Source organism: Esox lucius, chromosome 25 (assembly GCF_011004845.1).
Source record: "Esox lucius isolate fEsoLuc1 chromosome 25, fEsoLuc1.pri, whole genome shotgun sequence".
NCBI classification, from domain to species: domain Eukaryota; kingdom Metazoa; phylum Chordata; class Actinopteri; order Esociformes; family Esocidae; genus Esox; species Esox lucius.
In genome coordinates, this window is record NC_047593.1 from 777,349 (window position 1) to 801,208 (window position 23,860).

Below are 23,860 nucleotides of genomic sequence, written 5' to 3' on the forward strand. Positions count from 1 at the left end.
CATACGACCATAAACGCGGAGACAGCTTCCCGAGGTTGATTAAATGCACGAACCACCCCTCATGAATCACCCGCTCATAAGCTTGCTTAGCAGGTGCAAGTGCTTAACAATCGCGTTCTGAACGCATTAATTTTGACCCCTTTGGCGTACCATACAAGCCGGGCGGAATGTTGTAATGTTAATCAGAATCTGTTGAGCAACATAAAAAAAACACTTCCGGGTCACAGAAATTCGGAAGATTCCACAAATAAAAGAGGTCAACATATTATATAAAAACAGACATAAATGTAATTTATTAATTGTTTAAGAAAATGTACCTCTCAAAACATTGACAACAATTAATATTTAATTAATTTTTAATATATAAATAAAAGGTGGGTATTAAAACATGTATGGAGGTCAAAATTTAGACAATGAGAATGAATATGGAATACATATTGCCTCAGCTCAAAACATATTGTATGTGCCACCGTGAAAGCAATGTGGGAAATGTTCAGGAGAGTGTTTAGAGTAAGACAAACCTGTCTAATTCACATGGAATGGTGTGCTACATCAGCAACTCAATATTTTTCACACCCTCTTTAGCACCCAATACTAAACACTATAATAGACTGTAATATTCTGGAAAATCAAGGGGCACTTTGTAATTGCAATTGTTGCTTGAGTTTTACTCCGCCCATACCATTTGTCCCAATGTAACTGAATGGATATGAAATAAATATTGCCTTATAACACAAAAAAAATTATTATTTTGAAATGTTCGTGACCCGGATGTGTTCTTTAATGTTGCTCACAAGATGCTGATAGATGCGGTGGACTCATGAAAGACTAGCCTGTTGTAAGGAAAATAGCTAAATACATACTTCTGTTTTAATTCGGTTTTGAGTTATCATGTCTAAAAGACACCGTTTGGATCTAGGGGAGGACTACTCAAGTAAGAAGAGGTCTGATGGGTAAGACTTTTATTTCATATATCTAAATTAGCTCCAGAAGCATGCTAGTTTACTCTGTTTCGGCCTAGCTTGTTTTGTTTTGCTAACTGTGATCGGCTGAATGCTAATTCTTCTTGTTTTAAGGCTACGAATTATAAACTATATAGTTTATGTATCATTCATTTATTACTTTGTAGAGACGATCACCTTAAATTGCGATTATCCATCCGTGAACTTTCTGTTTGAACTAGCCAGGCATTCGTCCACTCTAGGCACGTGTTGATGATCTGCGGCCTAGCCCTTCTATTTATCTTATTCAGGAAGTACATGTCAGCCAACTAGCAGTAGTAAGTCAAATAACTGGTACATATATTATGTCGTGGGCCGGTACCGAAAAACGTAAAGTTCATCAATCACAGACGGAGAAAATCATTTATACTGTACAACTTGCGCAAACAATGTTTGTATAACATTTGTTGACAATTTTACTTCTTGAGCAAGTTGTCAACATTGCTCAATGAAATTTGGAACCTATACATACCGTAGTGATGAATTCGGCTAATGGCCTGGCTCTACATCTAAGATGTCCGCACCTCAAGGAAAGAAAAATAAAGCAGGTTTGTTTTGTACAACTTTAAAATATAGTGTTGTCTAAAACCTGAAATGCAAATCAGAATAGTGCAAATAAAAGAACACTGGTGCGCAGCAGCTACATCCCAAATTAAATATCCTTTCTTACTCCGATTATAATACCAAAATTAGCAAATTCGTGATATGTGATTACGTAGTTTTCATTAATTAAACTTGAATAATTATATATATTGAATTAAAGCCCAGCACTGCTATTGAGGGGATTAAAATAAGGACGTACCTGTTTTTCTGAAATTGTAGTTTTTACGATGTACACTATAATTAAATAACACTAGATTTATTATCATGTGTCAACAGCTTCCCAATTAATGAGGTAAAGTGGTAATTTGAACACAATATAAAGCCCCGGGTGCTGTTTAGACACAGTGGGAAAATCTGACCATGTTAATATTTGTCAAATTCTTATTTCTTTTATTGTAACAGAATTAAGTTTGATTTTGATATATTTGGTGGGTTTTTTCTGCTTAACATTTAGAAATAGACCTTTTTAGGTTAAGAAGGGACTGCTAAATGCTACACAACATTGGAATTAGTTAGTAGTAACACCACATGCCGTAGCTGAAATTGTAGCTGGTAATAGTGGTGGATGGTAGCTGGAAATTGGTGGATGTAATAGTAAGGTTGTTTCTAGCTGTAATTCAGTGGAATGTTATTGATGACATCCATTCAAGCATCATACTTATATTTAGACTAGAGATCGACTGGATATAATAACATAGTTTGGAGCAGGAAAAAGCCAATTGCCGATTAAACTGCTGATAGCACCCCCCACACTGTCAGAAATGAACAATCTTTGACTTTATTAGGAACTGGATAACTGTTGAACTAGACATCTAGGTCAAATTAAATACATAAATAAACAAATACACCTGGAACTGAACATCAAGCTGACTGATTATGCAAAATAACACTGTGGGAGGGAGCTAAATCAGAGCTTTTCTTTCACTGCCAATAAATCCAGAAATCTGACCATATAGAACAGTGACCAGACATTTTTTGAATAGACATTATCCTACATTTAAACAGCAATAAAACACAAACGCTATGATCCAACAAATGTTTTTTTATTTAAATTAGTCAGCAGAATGAACAGCGAAATGTGCATATAGGCTACAACTAGGGCTGTTGCAAATATTACATAATAATAATAATTTGAGAAAATCACAATTATAGATATAGACCCTTTATCTTTTTGCACAATATTTGGATTACAAAATCATGTTTACAATCTGAATAAGGGATTTTGAAGCCAATATTAGAAACATCATCAAATACTTATTTCACTCATTAAAATGCAAATCAATTTATAACATTTTTGACGTGTGTTTTTCTGGATTTGTTTGTTGTTATTCTGTCTCTCACAGTTCAAGTAAACCTACCATTAAAATTATAGACTGATAATTTCTTTGTCAGTGGGCAAAAGTACAAAATTAGCGGGGGATCAAATACTTCTTTCCCTCACTGTACCATGCGAATTATGTCAGTTTCCATAGGCCATGGTTTCAGAAGAGCGTTTGACAGCTCTGCATAAAGTTATAGGCCCAGATCATTTACTGACACTCCTTTGCTTCTAAATGTCAGTATGTTTAAACCTAGTTTAGAATTGTTTTGCAATGTACCATAATGTTGCCTAATTTTTCAAATGTTGTCATTTCCAACCATGGTTGAAAATGTTGTCATTTCCAACCATATTAGATAATGCACATTAAAATGTATGGATAAAAATGTTGTCCCATTGCATATTAAACATGTTGGAGTTGCTGCCGGTGGGTGCAGCTTTTGAATCTCGTGCCACGCTTAGTCACATGACCAAATACTAATGTCTTACTGAAACAGTGGAGGCTCGCTGTTTTCTTGGCAACATATCGTTTAGATCTCACAATATTCGGCTATTTAATGTGCTATTAATATAGTTATTTGGAATATTTGCCACCTAATATTTTGACAGTTGATATTTTCATCTGCCAGATAACTACACGACGTGATACATTTGCATTTGCCGGCTAATGTAAATTCTGAGTTATGTATTTGTTTTTAGCTATTCCCCCCCCATAAAGTCAGTTATTCCAGTTGAGAAGCCTGATATTATACTGGAAGAAACAGCATGACTGCATTCTCTCCAGAAAGCCGGCTCCTCTTGTAGGTGTGATTTGGTGGATTACATCCTTGGAAATAATTATATTCTACAATGGATGATTCTGTGCTGTGATTTATCCCTGGCCAGGAAGGATTACTTCTAATGTGCGTCCCCTTACATTGTAATGCCAATCTTATGGCGCTTTTCCTCTACCCGCTTTGGGAGCTTTCCCACTGCATGGTACCAGCTTGGCTCGCCTTTTTTGCTTTTCCACTGGCCAAAAGTTGGGATAGTACCTGGTACCAGATACTTTTTTTAGTACCTGCTTCGTCTGGGTTCCAAGCGAGGTGAGGCGAAACACAGAATACTTCTAATTGGACTAGAGTGACCCAAAAGCGTGCTGCAAAGCAAAACAAGCTGTTCTGATGTTAGCCTCCAGTGTCAGATACGATAATGGCGTGTCTTTGCGGGTCTGTCCCAGGGGTCCTTGCATTGAAATGGGTTAATTTGTGCCAGTGCATAGGACCAGACTCGTGATTTTAGCCATCTTATTACCCCAAAGCTCCTCTTGGTTTGTACCGGCATTGAAATCAACTCGTTATCCCCGTAATAGAAACACAAATACGCGCTGTTTGTGAACCCTACAAAAAAGGACCTAGTCCCTCCTGTATTTTTTTATAGTCTATCTGGCACACATTGCACTGGTCAAAATAGTAATGTCAAACCAAACAGAAACAGTCAACTAATCTTTCTAATTATTTTAGCAGTCTGCAATGTATTAAGACCAAAGGTACTGCTTACGCGTGCTTCCTCACTACTACCGATATAAACGCTGCCTTGTTTACCGTAGGCTACTCTTGATAGCCGGCGATTGTTTATACCTTTTAATCGAGGTGGAGGGGTTATGTAGGTTGTTTTAAATGTGTTGGTGTGGAGTAGTAAGGTGTATACACTTAAATCGAACAGACCTTTGCATTTACGTCATCTTTTATACTGCAGGGCGGTAATTATATTCTACATTTTCATAATTTTTCAAACTGGGTCTGTGACCATGTTATTCAGATTTAGTTTACTTTTGATTTACCACTTAACGTTCAAAGCTTGTCAGTTTAAAAGAAAATGTATGGAGTTCATTCAATAGATTTTTCTGTTCACTGCAGGGTTTATGTTAGCCAGCAAATGGTGTCAGATGTACGATATCTCCATTAATGTTCCCGTGTGTGTCGCGTTGGAGGAGGCGCTACGGCAGTTTTCCAGTACATGGTATTATCTGCAGTGGATAACCAACCGAGGCAAGCCGAGTTGAGCTGGTACCATGCAGTGGAAAAGCTCCAGAGTTGAGTAGAGTCGAGCTGGTACCATGCAGTGGAAAAGCGCTATTACAAATCCTGAATGTTCGTGCATATTCCCGGGCTAAGGAGGACCCAAAAGTGTGCAATTTAATTTCATGAATGGATAGTTAGATGGCTGGAATATTTGGAATAGAGAACACTACATTGGTAAGTAAAGTAAAAGTTTATTTTCCTCCCTGTCTTGTATCATGAACTAGGAGCTGAGTGTTGCGTTATTTATTCGAAAGAGAACTTTTGTGGGGAGAAATAAACTGAAAACCGATACTTCTTGAATGCCAATTGTCAGCCTTTGCTATACAATCAGCTGATCCAACGTTTAATTAATTAGCCCCCCCTAAATAACTCAATATATCAGTCAAAATACTTTTTTGGAGCTCTTAAAAATAATGTAATGTAAATTGTTTAGACAACTTGCAATTCGTGAAATTTGACTTTTTACATGATAACATGTAATATCAAAAGGATCGGTTTTCTTTCTTTACCAGGAAGCAAGAATGCTAGCTACATCTTTCTAGTAGACACTTCAGAGAAGACTAAGATCTGTCATTTGTAATACAAATAAAAAGCAATTAATAGGTGGTCGTATGCTACGTCACTAACCAACTGTAAATAATTATCTCCCGTCACACATGCTAGCTAACATGTCACTAATAATAATCATAAAAATTTGACCTGATCAAATAATGACTCGGTACAAGATGTTTTATTTTTTTTTTGGGGGGGGGGGTATGACTAATGGGTTAAGAGATTAGTTATGTTCAATTCTTCGTTTCAGTGGAACACAATTGCAAAATTACGTGTTTCACAGTTCCATGTTTGTTTGGGCTTGAAGTTAACTATTTCAACGCATTCTGTTCTGAGAAAGGGAGATCTGGTTATTAACGGATTTTTCGTAAAATTATGATATATTTTTTTATGACTTAATTCTGAGATGAATGGGCTTAATGACTAAATCTGTTTTGAAATGATTCAGAATTAATCTAAAATCTCGTTTAGAAACAGAATATGTGCTGTATGTATATGTTAATTTACTATAAACTATAGTTGACTAAAGTAATTTGGCTACATACAGCCATTTTTGTGACTTTTGTTGGTGTTAGATGGATGAGGACAGAGTGGACTTATTTGGATAGAATTGACGTCATGTTAGATCAGTGTCTAAGACAAACTATGAGACAGGTATAATTTTATCTAACCTTGACCAAAAATAACCTTATTTTGATAGATTTTACACCTGCTGTTACCCTAAAAATGCATTGTACAGTACCGTAAGTACCAGGGATCCAAATCGCGAAAAATGGCGGCAAGTGCAGCTGCAACTGCAGGCGGGTGGTCAGGGAGTAATTAGCAAAACACAGTATGCAAACGGTGCCTTCAGACATTCAAGACTAAAGGAAACACTTCCAACTTGCGAAGCACCTCAAAGAAGAAAAAACATCCAGATTTATTTAAATCTATTACAATTTTATTTCAGACAGCTGGCATTGCTTTGTAGCCTATCCAGCTATGTTCCATAAGACGTTTGCCATGGCTATAGGCTACCGTGTTAAGGCTAACGTAATGTGAACAGCTCGTAGTAGTAGGCTACCGTCCTTACCGTTCAATCTGTCATCTGTCATCAAAATATAACGTTTGCGTTTTAAATATTTAGCCTATATGTATAAAATCTGCCAAAGGATTAATCGGTCAACCCCTAATTTATACTTCAACGAAGTGTGAAATATAAATAATAGTTGTGGCTAATTTGCAGGGGATCTGTGCGGACATTAACAAGCTAACATTAACATTTCAGGGGCAATATGAATGTCTTTTTTTTTCTGTGCTTGTAGTATAAAAACAAGCAAAAATGACCAGAAGACATCTCCAGTAAATGTTTTAGTTAATTTATCAAATAATATTTTTCTACAAAATGTGACTGACATAGTCCCCATTTAAACTTTATTGCAGTCCTGTCTATCAGTTCGCATTAACATGTAATCTGCTTACACTCGCAGTACTATCATTCCCTCCCTAAACCACCCTGGACTAGACCTAACTAAGTCATGTTCTTGTTTAGAGGGTGGATTCTACACAGTGCCCCTTTAAGGTTCGCCATGGCCACCTAATTATCCACAGCTGCCAATTGCATCCTTATCTCCACCACAGAAGCTAGAAATGCAATTTCAGGTTTAAAACATGCAAACAGTTCTGGAATACAGGGCTGCAACCAAATGGTAATTTTTTTATGCACTGCTCGCTATAGCCAACTACTCTAGCCCACCGCAAACCACTCTATTAATTTGGTTTACTATTAGTTATTTAGATGTTTTTTTTATGATTCAGTTTCCTCCTAACATTCTAAATGTTGGGGGTAGTGGTAGATTCACTAGTCTACTTACCATTGTATTAATAATTTCATTTTCTTTTACTATATTTTTATGTCAATATTATTTTGCAGGAAAGACAGAGATCGAGATAGGGACCGTGATGAGCGATCCAAAGACAGGGACCGCGACAGAGAAAGAGATCGTGACCGGGACCGAGATAGGGACATTAAGTCATCTGTCGTACCACCTAACCACTTGTTGGCTGGGGGAGGCATGCTCCCCCTTAAGCAGACAGCTATGCAGCAGCAGATCAATCCATTTACCAACCTGCCCCACACGCCACGCTACTACGAGATCCTGAAGAAGAGGCTGCAGCTACCTGTGTGGGAGTACAAGGAGCGTTTCAATGACATTCTGGCACGCCACCAGAGCTTTGTGCTTGTTGGAGAGACGGGCTCTGGGAAAACCACACAGGTACAGTTTGGTTCAATAGTCTTTAAATCCTCTCAGCAATTGTTCTTTGAAGTACTTATTCTGCCTTATAGTGTTGTATAATCTTCCACACTCCAGATGAAAAACAGTTTAGGTTGATTTGTTTAGGTTTGATCATTTAGTGTGTAAATAAATGTCTTCCTTATGGCGCTTTTCCACTACATGGTACCGGCTCGACTTGACTCTACCCGCTTTGGGAGCTTTTCCACTGCATGGTACAGACTCGACTCGGCTCGCCTTTTTTGCTTTCCAACTGGCCAAATGTTGGGATATTACCTGGTTCCAGATACTTTTTTTAGTACCTGCTACGTGGAGGTTCCAACCGAGCTGCGGCGATATCAAAAGGTGCCATGAAAACACGGAAAACTTCTGATTAGACAAGTGACTCAAAGCGTGTTAGCTATCCAGTGTCAGAAAATGGGTTTATAAGACAAGAACGGCGCCTCTTTGCGTGTCTGTGCCAGGAGTCCTTGCAAAACTCCTCTCGGTTTGGTCTGAAGCATTGGCTTTGAAATCAACTCGTTATCCCTGTGAGACCCATAAAGACGCGCTGTTTTTGTAACCTACAAAAGGGCCTCATCTTTTTCTTCTTCTGGGTTTTTCTATAGGCTAACTGGCATACATTGCACTGGGCAAAGTAGTAATATCAATCCAAACAGAACAGGAATAATACTTTTGATCGAGATGGAGGGGTTATGTAGGTTATTCCCGTGTGTGTGTCACGTTGGAGGTGGAGTCATGGCAGTTTTCCTGTGATGTCGCTATGGGCGGGTACAGGTTACTATCTGCACTGGAAAAGCAACTGAAGCGAGCCGTGTAGAGCAGAGTAGAGCTGGTACCATGCAATGGAAAAGTGCTCATTGCTTCCATATGTGCAATTGTAGGCTTGGTGGTTACATTGCAATGTTTTTTACACCTATGTTCTCTCAGACCAGCAAACTCCAACAAAGTTGAGTGTTTAGTGTTTCTAACTAGGCATACAAGTCAGTTATCAATACCCTTATTATGCAAATAATAATTACAAAAAATTGTCCTCTAAAACGGTTGTCTTTGGAGCGGTGTGTGATGGTAAACTGACAACCATAACATGCCCCTTTTCCTTTTTGATCTCAGATTCCCCAGTGGTGCGTAGACATGGTGAAAGGTTTGGGTGGCCCCAAGAAGGCGGTGGCCTGTACCCAGCCCAGGAGGGTGGCTGCTATGAGCGTTGCCCAGAGAGTCGCAGACGAGATGGATGTCATGCTTGGTCAGGAGGTGGGCTACTCCATCCGATTTGAGGACTGCAGTTCTGCTAAGACCATACTGAAGTAAGCAACAACCTGTCTGGATAGTACTGGCTACATCAGGGTTATATACTATATTTTAAATTTTTATCTTTTTTTACCTTTTCCATCCCCAGGCCATTATATTCATAAATATGCATTAGAATTTTCTGTTTAATACGTTATATTATCATGCAAATTGTCCTGTAGTTTGTCCTAATTGCAATTTCATGATACTTCTTGCAAAACCTTAATAAAAACTACCTAGAACAATGAAAAAATAGGATTTTAGTCCATCCACACTCTAACACTACACTTCGCCATGAAATATAATTATTAGAATCCTTCAGAAATCCTATTTTTCTGTATAATTGTGTAATTTCCAGTTTAGACAAAAAAAAAACGAATCAACAGAAATTCATAATATGTTAGCTAAAATAAAAATAATTGTCATGTCCCCTGGTTTTCACTCAGACCTGTTACTCTGACACATTCCCCCTTATAAAAATGTCAGACATTCCTCAAGTCAAATGAGCAACAGGAAGTAGCATCATTTGAGTCTCCTGAGGGCCATGGGAAGACCAAAAGTTAGTTTTCAGTTCACGGCCCGTGGCAAAAGAGGATTTGCACCTATAGAGAACAGCAACATTTATTAATTATTTCTGGTAGATTCCACGATTCTCTCGTCTTTTCAAAAAGTTAGTTATATTCACCTTTATTGATAGTTTTTGTATCAGTGATAAAAGTATGTTGTTATGCCATGAAATAAATACATAAATTCTTATGCCATGAAATGAAAGACTCACTAGCAGTTGCTCAATTCTTATTACTATTCCAGTAAATTCGTAGATACCGGTAAAGCTTATTACTGGCTTATGTGCTGTTAAAGCGGCCATTGTCAAACGCCATACAGTGCATAGATGCTATTTGTGTTGGAGGGAAACTTAGTAAGAAATGTTAGTCAGTTTAACTGTATCAATGTAATTCACGAATGGCCAATTAACTGTTAAAACAGCCAGTGGCAAAAGAGGATTTGTTCAGGGTAGACACAATGCTATACTGACGCCCAGCAAATGTAAAGTGGTTTAGTGGTTAACGACACAGCCCTTTGTGTGGGCGACCCGTGTTCTAATCTCGTGAGGGCAACACTTTCTACATCGGGCTTGTTTGCCTGGTTTCTTGTTAATGTAAAAATGCAAAACAGATCAAGGAATATATTCTTAGTTTTTTAAATAAAACGATTTAATTAAACAGTTATGTTAAGAACAATTCATTTTAAATAACTGCAATCATAACCTTTCTTCAATCATAACCCCTGTAGTTCCATAAATGTATTCAAGGGCACAGTGCATTCAATCACACGGTCATTTGGCATCCTGTTTCTCTTCTGGTTTGCAAGAAAAGTAATGGTTGTTTTACCTAGTTCAGATGCTACGTTTGGCTTATTATGTCCTGACCAATCCAATTGCCTTAAAGAGAGAGTTTGTCAAAAATTCACATTCTTTTTCAAACATTTTTTTCAAACAATCCATTATTCAGCTGTCCCTGTCTGTCCCAGTAGATTATATCACAAAAATCCAAAACTTGCATAAGTGGCGTATTTATTTTCTGTTATCAAAAGGCTATTGAAATGAAGGTTTATTTTCTAATTCAGTAATCTGTGGTTAATCTGTCGAAAGATATCTTGTCATTAAGCCAAATGCCAATATATTTATAAGAGGTAACTTCAAGATTTGTGTGTGATTGAAAGATTACTTTAAGTTTTAATGCTGAAGCCCCTATTTCATGTGTCCATTTCCCTTTTAAGATATATGACCGATGGTATGTTGCTTCGGGAAGCCATGAATGACCCCTTGCTGGAGCGGTATGGTGTGATCATCCTGGATGAGGCCCACGAGAGAACGCTAGCTACGGATATCCTGATGGGAGTCCTAAAGGAGGTGGTCCGACAGAGATCAGACCTCAAGGTAATTCCTCAAAGTCCAGGGGGGATGTCACGGTTTCCAATTTTTTGTAATCTTTTGACCAGTTGAAATCATTTTATCTGTACAATGAATTATGGGAGAAATGCCTAAATACAAAAAATACTGACTATATATTATTAGATTTGGAGAACAAGCAAAACATTTCAGTTTGACTGCCTCTCCAGGGCTACATTGTTCTCCTGGTTGCTGTCTGTTACTCATGCCCCCCATCCCCCCTGATTTCTGTAGTTTAATGTATTTTTTTACATGAAGTCGAGCTTTTTTTTTAACTAAATGTCCATGTAAGTAATTTAGCAGACCGTTATCTAAAGGAACAAAAGTGAGTGCAGACACTTGCATACATTTTCATTTCGCTGCTGCTCTTTTGCTAGTACTAATAGAAAGCTGTCAGAACACATACTGCATCGCAGTTTGTTGTGTATGGGGCTGAGTAGCTGCTGACCAGTCAGGGTGCCCATGCTGACCCCTTTCCACTGCCAAAAGCACCTACAATTATTCCATGGTCAGATTTGGGCCATGGAACAATGGGAGATGGTGACCTGGTCTGATGAATCACGTTACCTTTTACATCATGGGAAAGGCCGTGTGCGTGTGCATGGCTTACCTGGAGAACACATGGCCCCAGGATGCACTATGGGAAGGAGGCAAGCAGGCGGAGGCTGTGTGATGCTTTGGGCAATGTTCTGCTGGAAAACCTTGGGTCCTCCTAGTCATGTGGATGTTACTTAGACATGTACTCCCTACCTAATCATTGTTGCAGACCATGTGCACCCTTTCCATGGCAATTGTATATGCCCCCTGCCACAAAGCAGAAATGGTTCCGAAATGGTTTTAAGGCACGCAACAACGAGGTCAAGGTGTTGAATTAGCCTCCATATTCTCCAGGTTTCAATCCAGTCGAGCATCTGTGGAATGTGCTGGACAAATGGGTCCAATCCATGGAAGCCCCACTTCCAAACTTACAGGACTTAATGGATCTGCTGCTAACGTCTTTGTGCCAGATACCACAGCACACCTTCAGAGGTCTAGTGGAGTACATGCCTTGATGGGTTAGGGCTGATTTGGTGGCAAAAGGGGGCCCTACACTATTAGGCAGGTGGTCATAATGTTACACTGCCCAAAAAAAGGGAACACTTAAATCACACACCGGGTGTTGACGAACAAAATATATTAAAGATCAAAATCTCTACTTTACGTTGTGTAATGCGTTAAGAACAAAATGACGTAGCAACAGTCAATGGAAACTAAAAGCACCAACCGGTTGAGAACTGGATTCCGACTCAAAGTAAAAAATGAAAGTAAACAATGAAAATCTCAGGCTGTTCCAACTTGCGTGAATTTCATCATGGCAACTCATAATGTGACTCAGTAGTGTGTATGGCCCCCACATGCCCATATGCACTCCTAACAATGTCTGTGCATGCTCCTGATGAGATGGCAAATAGTGTCCTGGAGGTTCTCCTCCCACACCTGGATCTGGGCATCAGTGAACTCCTGGACAGTCTGTGGCTGCATTAGATGCACCGATACACAACTTCCCAAAGGTTCTCAGTTGGATTCCGGTCTGGGGAACATGAGGGCTAGTCAAGGGCGTCAAAGCCTTTGTCAAACAGGTACTGCTTACACTCTCTGGACACATGAGGTCGGGAATTGTCCTGCACCAGAAGGAACTCAGGGCCCACTGCACCAGTGTAAGGTCTGACGATATATCTGAGGGTTTCATCCGGGTCCCTAACAGCAGTCTGGGTACCTTTTGGCTAGCTTGTTGGCGGTCTGTGCGACCCTCCAAGGACATGCCTCCCCAGACCATCACTGACCCACTGAGGGCAAACGGCCACAACTTCTGGTGCAGTGGTGTGCATGTTGGCCTCAAGGTGGCGCTATCAAAAGCCTCCAAAGTTGCACATTTTGCAAGCTCACCCTCCCACCCCTTGTGACCTAGAGTCTTGAAAATTGGTACATAGGTGTAGCTCCTCATTATGAAAATGTTTGCCATTGGGACCCATAAAGTCTGCCATGACGGACATTCCACCATAGTGGATTTTTTGAAGGAATTCACTCCTTCAGTTGCGCTGTTTCCAGTGCAGCTCAGATAAATCAGATTTTCCACATGTGCTTTCTCTGTGTGAAAATCAACCCAGAGGCCTATAGAATTTCAAGTGAATCCCATCTGCTGTTGAAGAAAATTGAGGTGATGTTGTCATATTCTTTAAACAATCAGTTTTCGAGTTTGCCATGTTGAAGTTAAATTAGTTAGGACATAATGCAGCAACGTCTTATTTTACCTTTGATGACATTTAGATTTTTAGATGTAGTGCTTTAGCCCTGTTGTTTTGTAACACACAATGGATAAGAAATGGATGGCAGATTTACTGGCAAAGCCTTTTATGAGAAAAATAGATCAACTACGAAAAGTACACTTGGCTTACACTGTCAAGGAACGTTGTTGTTGTATGTTGTTTCTTTGGTGCCTGTAATGTCATTGATTTGGTCGTTGTAATGTTTATTTGTGTTAGTGTCCTGTCGTACTGCATAATGATACCTTACCTTTTTTATGGTTTCAGTCACCATGTACTCATGTTTCTGAAAATAGTGTTTTGTAAGCCTATTGTTAAATCACCTTTTTCCACTGCCACTGTGAATATTGGGTGGTTGCGTCGAATGGGAATAGCCTATAGCTATTAAATTAGGTAAAGCTGTGATTACACTATTCCAAAGCATGGGGAGCTAGAACGCTGAAAATGCTATTATTATTCAAATCATTTTCTGAAGATAGTTGCAGACGATGTTTACAATGTTCCTAACATTACATTTAAAAGGGACATGTATCCATTTGCGTCCGTTTACGTCTTCATCACTGCTATAACTACGATGCGTTTTTATAAAGAAACACTTATAGCCTACATAGAAATACTATTTGTTTAAACACTTGAATTATCCTAAATATTATAATACAAAGCACAGCTATTTGCTTCGATCGTTTTGAAGTAGAGAATGTTAGAAGACATTATGACATATCGCTAATTTACTTTAAAACCTGCAGTAGGCAATCCTGTATGCTCTCCTAATTGGTCAGATTACCTTTTAATTTCACTTCCTTTTTTTTCATTTTACAAAGCTGTGTAAAGCATTAGAATGAGAGTTCAGTTGTTGGAGAAGCAAAATTATTATATCCTTAGTATTCTGGCTTTTCTGCTCAAACTATAAAACCGAAAATATGATACTGTATTTCCTGCTTCAACACCTAAACTATATATCATCATCATCATCATCATCATCTTCTTCCGCTTCATCCGGGGCCGGGTCGCGGGGGCAGCAGTCTAAGCAGGGATGCCCAGACTTCCCTCTCCCCAGACACTTCCTCCAGCTCTTCCGGGGGGACACCGAGGCGTTCCCAGGCCAGCCGGGAGACATAGTCCCTCCAGTGTGTCCTAGGTCTTCCCCGGGGTCTCCTCCCGGTGGGACGGGACCGGAACACCTTCCCTGGAAGGCGTTCCGGAGGCATCCGAAACAGATGCCCAAGCCACCTCAGCTGACCCCTCTCGATGTGGAGGAGCAGCGGCTCTACTCCGAGCTCCTCCCGGGTGACCGAGCTTCTCACCCTATCTCTAAGGGAACGCCCAGCCACCCTGCGGCGAAAGCTCATTTCGGCCGCCTGTATCCGGGATCTTGTCCTTTCGGTCATGACCCAAAGCTCATGACCATAGGTGAGAGTAGGAACGTAGATTGACCGGTAAATCGAGAGCTTCGCCTTGCGGCTCAGCTCTTTCTTCACCACGACAGACCGATACATCGACCGCATTACTGCAGAAGCTGCACCGATCCGTCTGTCAATCTCCCGTTCCATCCTTCCCTCACTCGTGAACAAGACCCCTAGATACTTAAACTCCTCCACTTGAGGCAGGCACTCTCCACCAACCTGAAGTGAGCAAGCCACCCTTTTCCGACTGAGGACCATGGCCTCGGATTTGGAGGTACTGATTCTCATCCCCACCGCTTCACACTCGGCTGCAAACCGTCCCAGCGCATGCTGAAGGTCCTGGTTTGAAGAGGCCAACACGACAACATCATCCGCAAAGAGCAGAGACGAAATCGTGTGGTCCCCAAACCTGACACCCTCCGGCCCCTGGCTGCGCCTAGAAATTCTGTCCATAAAAATTATGAACAGAACCGGTGACAAAGGGCAGCCCTGCCGGAGTCCAACATGCACTGGGAACAAGTCTGACTTACTGCCGGCAATACGGACCAATCTCCTGCTTCGGTCATACAGGGACCTGACAGCCCTTAGCAAAGGACCCAGGACCCCATATTCCCGAAGCACTCTCCACAGGATGCCGCGAGGGACACAGTCGAATGCCTTCTCCAAATCCACAAAACACATGTGGATTGGTTGGGCAAACTCCCATGAACCCTCCAACACCCCGTAGAGGGTATAGAGCTGGTCCAGTGTTCCACGGCCCGGACGTAAACTATATATAACAAAACATATTTAGACATATAGTCAGATTCATGATTTACAATACTCTAGAACTGCCAGGCCTTTCAGATCCCCGGTGTCCGTGTTTGTGTTTCAGGTCTTATGATAGGAATTCGGAAAAAAACTATAACTTAAAAGAACACAAACTTCAGCATTTCAATTTGTTTATTGGGCTCTAAAACTAATTTAAATTAAAATACAACACATGTAAATTATTCAGAATAAATCCAGTAGTGTTGTTTTTTATTTTGAATTTACTTTGATGTTCACAGGACTTTGATGCACGGAGGTCCTGACATGAATGGTTTTAATGCTTGGTTTAATGCTGCCCTGCTTTTTTAAAACTCAATGCCACCTTTGTTGCTACTTCTGTAGGAGAAAACGAAATGAGATTTCACAATCTCTAACATCTAGGCGTAATACTCGAGGACTTTGAGTCAAATAAACAAATCAGCACCATTGACAGAAAATGCGGTTAAACAGCTTAACCGGTTTTAAGGGCCCGCACTCCAATTGACCCCTATATAATCCATTACAAGAAGTGAGTGAATGTTTTATATCTCAGGAATTATGCAATACATAATTTGGTGTTTATTTAGCCATTCACCCTCCCTGGTGTCATGTGACTCGTTAGTGTTACAAGGTCTAAGGTGTGAATGGGGAGCAGGTGTGTTAAATTTGGGGTTATCGCTCTCACACTCCCTCATACTGGTCACTGGAAGTTCAACATGGCACCTCATGGCAAAGAACTCTCTGAGGATCTGACAAAAAGAATTGTTGCTCTACATAAAGATGGGCTATAAGAAAATTGCCAAGACCCTGAAACTGCAACATGGTGGCCAAGACCATACAGTGGTTTAACAGGACAGGTTCCACTCAGAACAGGGCTCACCATGGTCGACCAAAGAAGTTTAGTGCACATGCTCAACGTCATATCCAGGTGATTTCTTTGGGAAATGGACGTATGAGTGCTGCCAGCATTCATGCAGAGGTTGAAGGGGTGGGGGGTCAGCCTGTCAGTGCTCAAACCATACGCCGCACACTGCACACTTCTAAAGATGATGCAAAAGAAAGCCCGCAAACAGTTTGCAGACAACAAGCAGACAAAGGACACGGATTACTAGAACCATGTCCTGTGGTCTGATGAGACCAAGATAAACTTTTGGTTCAGATGGTGTCAAGCATGTGTTGTGGCAACCAGGTGAGGAGTACAAAGGCAAGTGTGTCTTGCCTACAGTCAAGCATGGTGGTGGGAATGTCATGGTCTGGGGCTGCATGAGTGGTGCTGGCAGTGGGGAGCTACAGTTCATTGAGGGAACCATGAATGCCAACATGTACTATGACATACTGAACCAAATCATGATCCCCTCCCTTCAGAGACTGGGCCACAGGGCAATATTCCAACATGATAACGACCCCAAATACACCTCCAAGACGACCACTGCCTTGCTAAAGAAGCTGAGGGTAAAGGAGGTGGACTGGCCAAGCATGTCTCCAGACCTAAACCCTGTTGAGCATCTGTGGGGCATCCTCAAACGGAAGGTGGAGGAGCTGAAGGTCTCTAACATCCACCAGCTCTGTGATGTCGTCAAGGAGGAGTGGAAGAGGACTTCTGTGGCAACCTGTGAAGCTCTGGTGAACTCCATACCCAAGATGGTTAAGGCAGTGCTGGAAAATAATGGTGGCCACGCAAAATATTGACACCTCGGGCCCAATTTGGACATTTTCACTTAGGGGTGTATTCCCTTTTTTTTGCCTGCGGTTTTGACATTAATGGCTGTGTGTTGTGTTATTTTGAGGGAACAGCAAATTTACACTGTTATACAAGCTGTGTACTTTACATTGTAGCAAAGTGACATTTCTTCAGTATTGTCACATGAAAAGATCTAATCAAATATTTACAAAAATGTGAGGGTTGTACTCACTTTTGTGAGATACTGTATATACTAGATGTATGAACTTGAAGATGCTGGATGAGTGCAAGCAGCATAACCAAGTAGCCTACAGCTGAAGAAAGTCACGAGAAGTGGATAAATGATGTAGCGTCAAGTCTAGGATGGAGTGATAAAACATCACAAGGCTGTAATATACACTGATGAGCCATAACATTATGAACACCTGCTTAAAATTGTGTAGGTCCCCCTTTTGCTGCCTTTGTGGCATGGACTCCACTAGACTTCTGAAGATGTGCTGTGGCGTCTGGCAGACGTTAGCAGCAGATCCTTTAAGTCCTGTAAGTTGAGAGGTGGGGCCTCCATGGATCGGACTTGTTTGTCCAGCACATCCCACAGATGCTCAATTTGGAGGCCATGTCAACATCATGAACTCATTGTTGTGTTCCTCAATCCATTTCTGAACCATTTTTTTCTTTGTGGCAGTGCGCTTTATCCTGCTGAAAGAGGCCAGTGCAATCAGGGAATACTGTTGCGTGAAAGGGTGCACATGGTCTGCCACAATGCTTAGGTAGTGGGTACGTATCTAAGTAACATCCACATGAAGGGCAGGAACCAAGGTTTCCCAGCATCATTGCTCAAAGTATCACACTGCCTCCGCCGGCTTGGCTTTTTCCCATAGTGCATCCTGGTGCCATGTGTTCTACAGGTAAGAATCGCACACGCACCTGGCCGTCCATGTGATGTAAAAGGAAACGTGATTCATCAGACCAGGCCACCTTCTTCCATTGCTCTGTGGTCCTGTTGTGATGCTCACATGCTCATTGTAGATGCTTTCGTCAGTAGACAGGGGTCGGCATGGGCACCCTGAATGGTCTGTGGCTACGCAGCCCCATACGCAACTACGATGCCCTGTGTGTTCTGACACCTTTCTATCAGTACCAGCATTAATCTTTTCTGTAATTTGAGCTACAGTGGCTCATCTGTTGCATCGCTCCCCATGTGCCTCAATGAGCTTTGGCCGCCCATGACCCTGTTGCCGGTTTACCGCTTTTCCTTTTTTGACCACTTTTGATAGTTATTGACCACTGCAAACTGGGAACAACGACTACAGTATTGGAGATGCTCTGAACTAGTAATCTAGCATCACAATTTGGCTTTTGTCAAAGTTGCTCAGATCCTTATGCTTGTCCATTTTTCCTGCTTCAGACACATCAACTTTGTGGACCGAATGTTCACTTGCTGCCTAATATATCCCACCCACTGACAGGTGCCATGATGATAAGATAATCAGTGTTATTCACTTCCCCTGTCAGTGGCTTTGGATTTAAACCCATGCATTAACAGGAGCGTTTCCTTTTCCCAACAGGTGATTGTGATGAGTGCCACATTAGACGCTGGGAAGTTCCAGGTGTACTTTGACAGCTGTCCTTTGCTGACCATTCCCGGACGGACACACCCCGTGGAGATCTTCTACACACCTGAGCCCGAACGGGACTACCTAGAAGCTGCCATCCGAACGGTTGTCCAGATCCACATGTGTGAGGAAGAGGAGGGGGACTGTCTGCTATTTCTCACCGGACAAGAGGTATAGCAACCCAGCAGCTTTGGGGTATATTTAAATGTCAGTAGGAAGTAAAATATAAAATGTGTATTAATATATGTTCAGAATGTATTGACAAATCTTTTATTTTCTGAAATTACTACTTAAATGCAAATTGAAATACACCCATTCATGTTTTCACCCCTTCTCATATCAACGTTGTGGCCTGAATAAAAAGGGAAGTACCATATTCAGGTTACTTGTATACTGCTCAGAGAATTTTGTCCAGATAAATACATATAATATCTTACTCTTAATGGTCTTTCAGGAAATTGACGAAGCCTGTAAACGTATCAAACGGGAGATAGACGATTTGGGACCTGAAGTCGGGGATATCAAAGTCATTCCACTATATTCCACATTACCTCCCCAGCAGCAACAGAGAATCTTTGAGTCTGCACCCCCGAGGAAGCCCAGTGGTGCAATAGGAAGAAAGGTACTGACCCTCAGACGTTTCTCAGACTTTATATACAAAGTGCCTATCATGTAATTTTGAATCGATGATCCATCTGTAGGTAGTCTGTTGCAGACTTGCCTGGAGCTTACCTTTAGGAGTCAAATCAAGAAAACTAAAATGGGGAAAAATATCTCTGCATACTTTAGATCAGTGCCAATACCGATTTAATGCAAGCTTTTGGTCATCCAACCTTCAAAAAAGCATCAAAACAATTTATATTTGGATTGTTCCTGAGTGTGCGGAGATCTTTTTCCTTTTTGAATATATTGTCCATTAATGCTTACACCTCAATTAATATCTCTTCCCTAGGTTGTGGTTTCCACAAACATCGCTGAGACATCCCTTACCATTGATGGTGTGGTGTTTGTGATTGATCCCGGTTTTGCCAAGCAAAAGGTAAGGCTGCTGGTTCTTCAATGTAATGACGTAACCCTTTGTTAGGGTTCATTTTGTTCAATACCAACTATTTCGGCAAACTGGGAACCAGTACACTCACTCAATTTAGAAGGCTAAGACACGTTTTTTAAAACAAACGTGCAACCCATTTTATAAAGGTCCAGACTCAGAGCTTTGTAATGGTATATCATACAATACTGTTTGATGAAGGTGTGGGAAATATTTGTTGCTTTAAAAGTTGATAATCTGCTCTACTTAGTTCTGAGAAAAAAACCTTGAACGATTCACACTTGCCAGAGAGCTGGTCTTGGTTTATGCACATTCAGCGGTTCTAAACTGGTCTGGTTGGCCTCAAATAAACAGATACAATATCAAACCAAATAAAATGCAAAAATATAGCCAGACAAAATAAAAACATAAGCAAAAATATACATAACACTGTACACTAGCAGCAGTTCAAAGGATAGAGTGCTTTAAACTAGCAGCAATCTGGTAGAGTTATTGATTATTATTGATACATATGAGTGTAATAAGCTTATGGTGGCATCTCACACTACTACATAGTGAGAATTTAAGGGAGAAAAGGTATAAACGGCAAACGTAAATTATACATGACACTGAACTGTTTGCAGTGTACAGTACAGTAAACTAGCAGCGCTATTGGTAGTAATATTGAATATTATAGATATGGCAGTAATATGCATAAAGATGTAAACTAGCATACATTTTTGAAAGAGCAGGATGGGTAGTATGAACAGTATGGCGGAAGTATTTCGTTTTATAGATACATTTGAGTGTAATATGCTTTTGAATGGCACGTGCAAAGGAATATTTTAATGCCCATTAAAAGTACCTGAAAGAACATCTGGAAAGATCATGTTTGATCAGAATTAGGGTTGGGTAGCGACTTTGGTCCTTTTGAGGGTACCAACCGACTACTGCCGAGTACTGATTCACGTAAAATCAATCGGTGACAAATTTCGGTACCTATGAGCGCATCTGGGTGAGAGAGTAGAGAGGGAGCCAGACAACGAGAGCAAGATTGCCTTACCCCTGCAGCTTTTTCAATTTTCAACACCAACAGAGTCAGGGCAATGGCAAGCCGAAAGTGTGGTTACACTTTTAAAAACTTGACGCAGACAAGGCATTATTTGTGATGCGAAATGCAAAGCTTGCCATTGCAACACGTCTAACCTGAGGAAACACCAGTACCTAGTCAAAATCGAAATATTTCTTAAAGCTGAAGCGTGTACTGTATTTGATAGCATGAAAGCCAAGTTGCCCGCAGCTGACGTTAGCACTACAAAAGTACGGATGAAAGGTACTGTTGGGTACCGGTACCGAATTCCAGGTTCCAGTACCTGTATCAGTTCAAATGCGAAGGGTACCCAACCCTAATCAGTATGATCATGGGACAGTGTTGCTGGTTGAGGAGCCTTATGGCCTGGGGGAAAAACAGTTTTTGAGTCTGGAAGTGCGTGACCTGTTGCTCCGGTAGCATCTACCAGACGGTAGCAGTGTGAAGAGACCATATCCTGGGTGGCTGTAGTCTTTGATGATGTTCCATGCTTTCCATGCTTCTTATCTTTCATTGTGTCTCAGATGTTGGCTACCTGCCTTATATCTATGTGACAGACACTTTCTGACAGTTCCACATGTACTTGCGCGTGCACAGACACAATAAGTTTGTTTCTCCAATTTCGCTCGCTAGCTTGCTGCTCCGAACGTTGGTCGCTATGATGTTTGTTTGGTAAACTGCGCGTAAAAAATAAATACAAAATGTCATCTGTGGCGGCACATCAGTATTTAGCAGTGATGGAATGCTGCTCTGATTTCAATAAGAGGGAAACGTTGTGTGGACTTCATCGACGAGAAAACAACAATGAACAACATTCGTGATTTTGATTTCTGTCTCTGTATTTTCTCACATGCAGGTTTACAACCCTCGTATCAGGGTGGAGTCTCTTCTTGTCACAGCCATCAGTAAAGCTTCGGCCCAGCAGAGGGCCGGCCGTGCAGGCAGAACTCGACCGGGGAAGACTTTCCGCCTCTACACTGAGAAAGCCTACAAGACAGAGATGCAGGTAAACTGTCCTGAATTGTAGAAGTACTGGGGCAAAGTATACATTTGAATGGAGTATATTATATGATTTGGACAAATACACTGATCAGCCATAACATTATGACCACTGACAGTGGGTGGGTTATATTAGGCAGGAAGTGAACATTCTGTCCTCAAAGTTGATGTGTTAGAAGCAGGAAAAATGGTCAAGCGTAAGGATCTGCACGACTTTGATGAGGGCCAACTTGATGACTAGACGACTGGGTCAGAGCATCTCCAAAACTGCAGCCCTTGTGGGTTGTGACCAGTCTGGTCCAAGGAAGGAAAAGCAGTGAACCAGCAACAGGGCGGCCAAGGCTCATTGATGCACGTGGGGAGCAAAGGCTGGCCTGTGTGGTCCGATCCAACAGACAAGCTACTGTAGCTCGAATTGCAGATAAAGTTAATGCTGGTGCTGATAGAAAGGTGTCCTAACACACAGTGCTTCGCAGATTGTTCTGTATGGGGCTGCATAGCCGCAGACCATTCAGGCTCCCCATGCTGATCCCTGTCCACCGCCTACAATGGGCATGTGAGCATCAGAACTGGACCACGGCACAATGGTAGATGGTGACCTGGTCTGATTAATCACATTTCCTTTTACATCACGTGGATGGCTGGGTGTGTGTGTGTGTGTGTTTTTAACCTGGAGAACACATGACACCAGAATGCACTATGGGAAGGAGGCAAGCCGGTGGATGCAGTGTGATGCTTTGGGCAATGTTCTGCTGGGAGACCTTGGGTCATGTGGATGTTACTTTGACGCGTACTACCTACCTAACAATTGTTGCAGTCTATGTGCACCCTTTCATGGCAATGGTATTCAGAAATTGTTCAGGAATGGTTTGAGGAGCACAACGAGGTGTGTCTTATAGGATCTGCTGCTAACATCTTGGTACCAGATGCCACAGCACACCTTCTGAGGTCTAGTGGAGTCCATGCCTCAACAGTTCAGGGCTATTTTGGCAGCAAAAGTGGGACCAACACAATATTAGGCAGGTGGTCATAATGTTATGACTGATAGGTGTAAATGGACCGTGTTACGCTAGCCAGACTCAAGCCAAGGCCACCTGAAAATGATTGCTAGATACTGATAATTCTAATTTGATTGTTAGTTCAATCAGCTTACCTTGTGGACTTTATTTTCAATGATCATTACATCTCAAATGGATTGCTGTGTATTGTCAGAAATTGTACAAGAACGTTTTAACCCGTGTCAGAATGGGAAGTCTGCTGTAATACATTGATTCTTGAGTTGGGACCAAACATTATTTATTTCTCCCCCAAAATATGTCATGGATTGTGAATATATGTCTCAGCTGTCAAACAATGTAAAGGAAAGTTTTCTTTAATTCAATACCTTTTCTGAAAAACCACATTATTCACCTCACTTCATAATTCACGTTATTCATGTTGATCTGTCAGCCATAGTAAAAATAATTTTATTTTAATTTGCTTTATCCAATATATGTTTAAATTCCTCTAGTATTTAAAAATGATATTCAGTTACTCAAATGTTACTAAATGATTTAAATAAAAAAATATATATATTTAAATCAAATGCTATTCTAATGAAGTACATTTTAAGTTTCTTAATTATTTAACTTAGTTTTTTCAAATTTGGTTTACAAAACTATAACTCAGCAAAGGAGATGTAGAACATTTGATTCTGTTTTAATAGATAAACGATATCAGTTTCATATACAGTAACATTTAATAATCCTAACTTTGTGTGAGCCATTTTCAAAGATTTCAATTTGTTTTTCAATTGAATTGTTCGCATTATAGGTCACATTAAAGGTGGAAAAAGTTCTGAAATGATTTATCTTTTAATGCAAAAGAATGAGACATAAAAACTGGCATTTTAACAGGGGTGT

The 23,860-nt window shown here is 40.8% G+C and overlaps 1 protein-coding gene across 2 annotated transcripts in view; it reads left to right on the forward strand.

Moving 5' to 3' along the window:
- Positions 1-774: 774 nt before the first annotated feature.
- LOC105005986 (pre-mRNA-splicing factor ATP-dependent RNA helicase DHX15) overlaps positions 775-23,860 on the forward strand; it is a 60,003-nt gene continuing 36,917 nt past the window's right edge. Inside the window, exons 1-8 of one of the 2 annotated variants that reach the window (XM_010864272.3) lie at positions 775-953; positions 7,450-7,792; positions 8,924-9,117; positions 10,880-11,039; positions 18,796-19,014; positions 19,298-19,465; positions 19,796-19,882; positions 21,817-21,966. In XM_010864272.3, the coding sequence (XP_010862574.1) occupies positions 892-953; positions 7,450-7,792; positions 8,924-9,117; positions 10,880-11,039; positions 18,796-19,014; positions 19,298-19,465; positions 19,796-19,882; positions 21,817-21,966 (1,383 nt within the window). In that variant the 5' untranslated portion in view covers positions 775-891. Of the gene's footprint in view, positions 954-7,128; positions 7,226-7,449; positions 7,793-8,923; positions 9,118-10,879; positions 11,040-18,795; positions 19,015-19,297; positions 19,466-19,795; positions 19,883-21,816; positions 21,967-23,860 lie in introns of those variants that run through there. The other variant, XM_010864273.4, reaches the window with a different exon arrangement.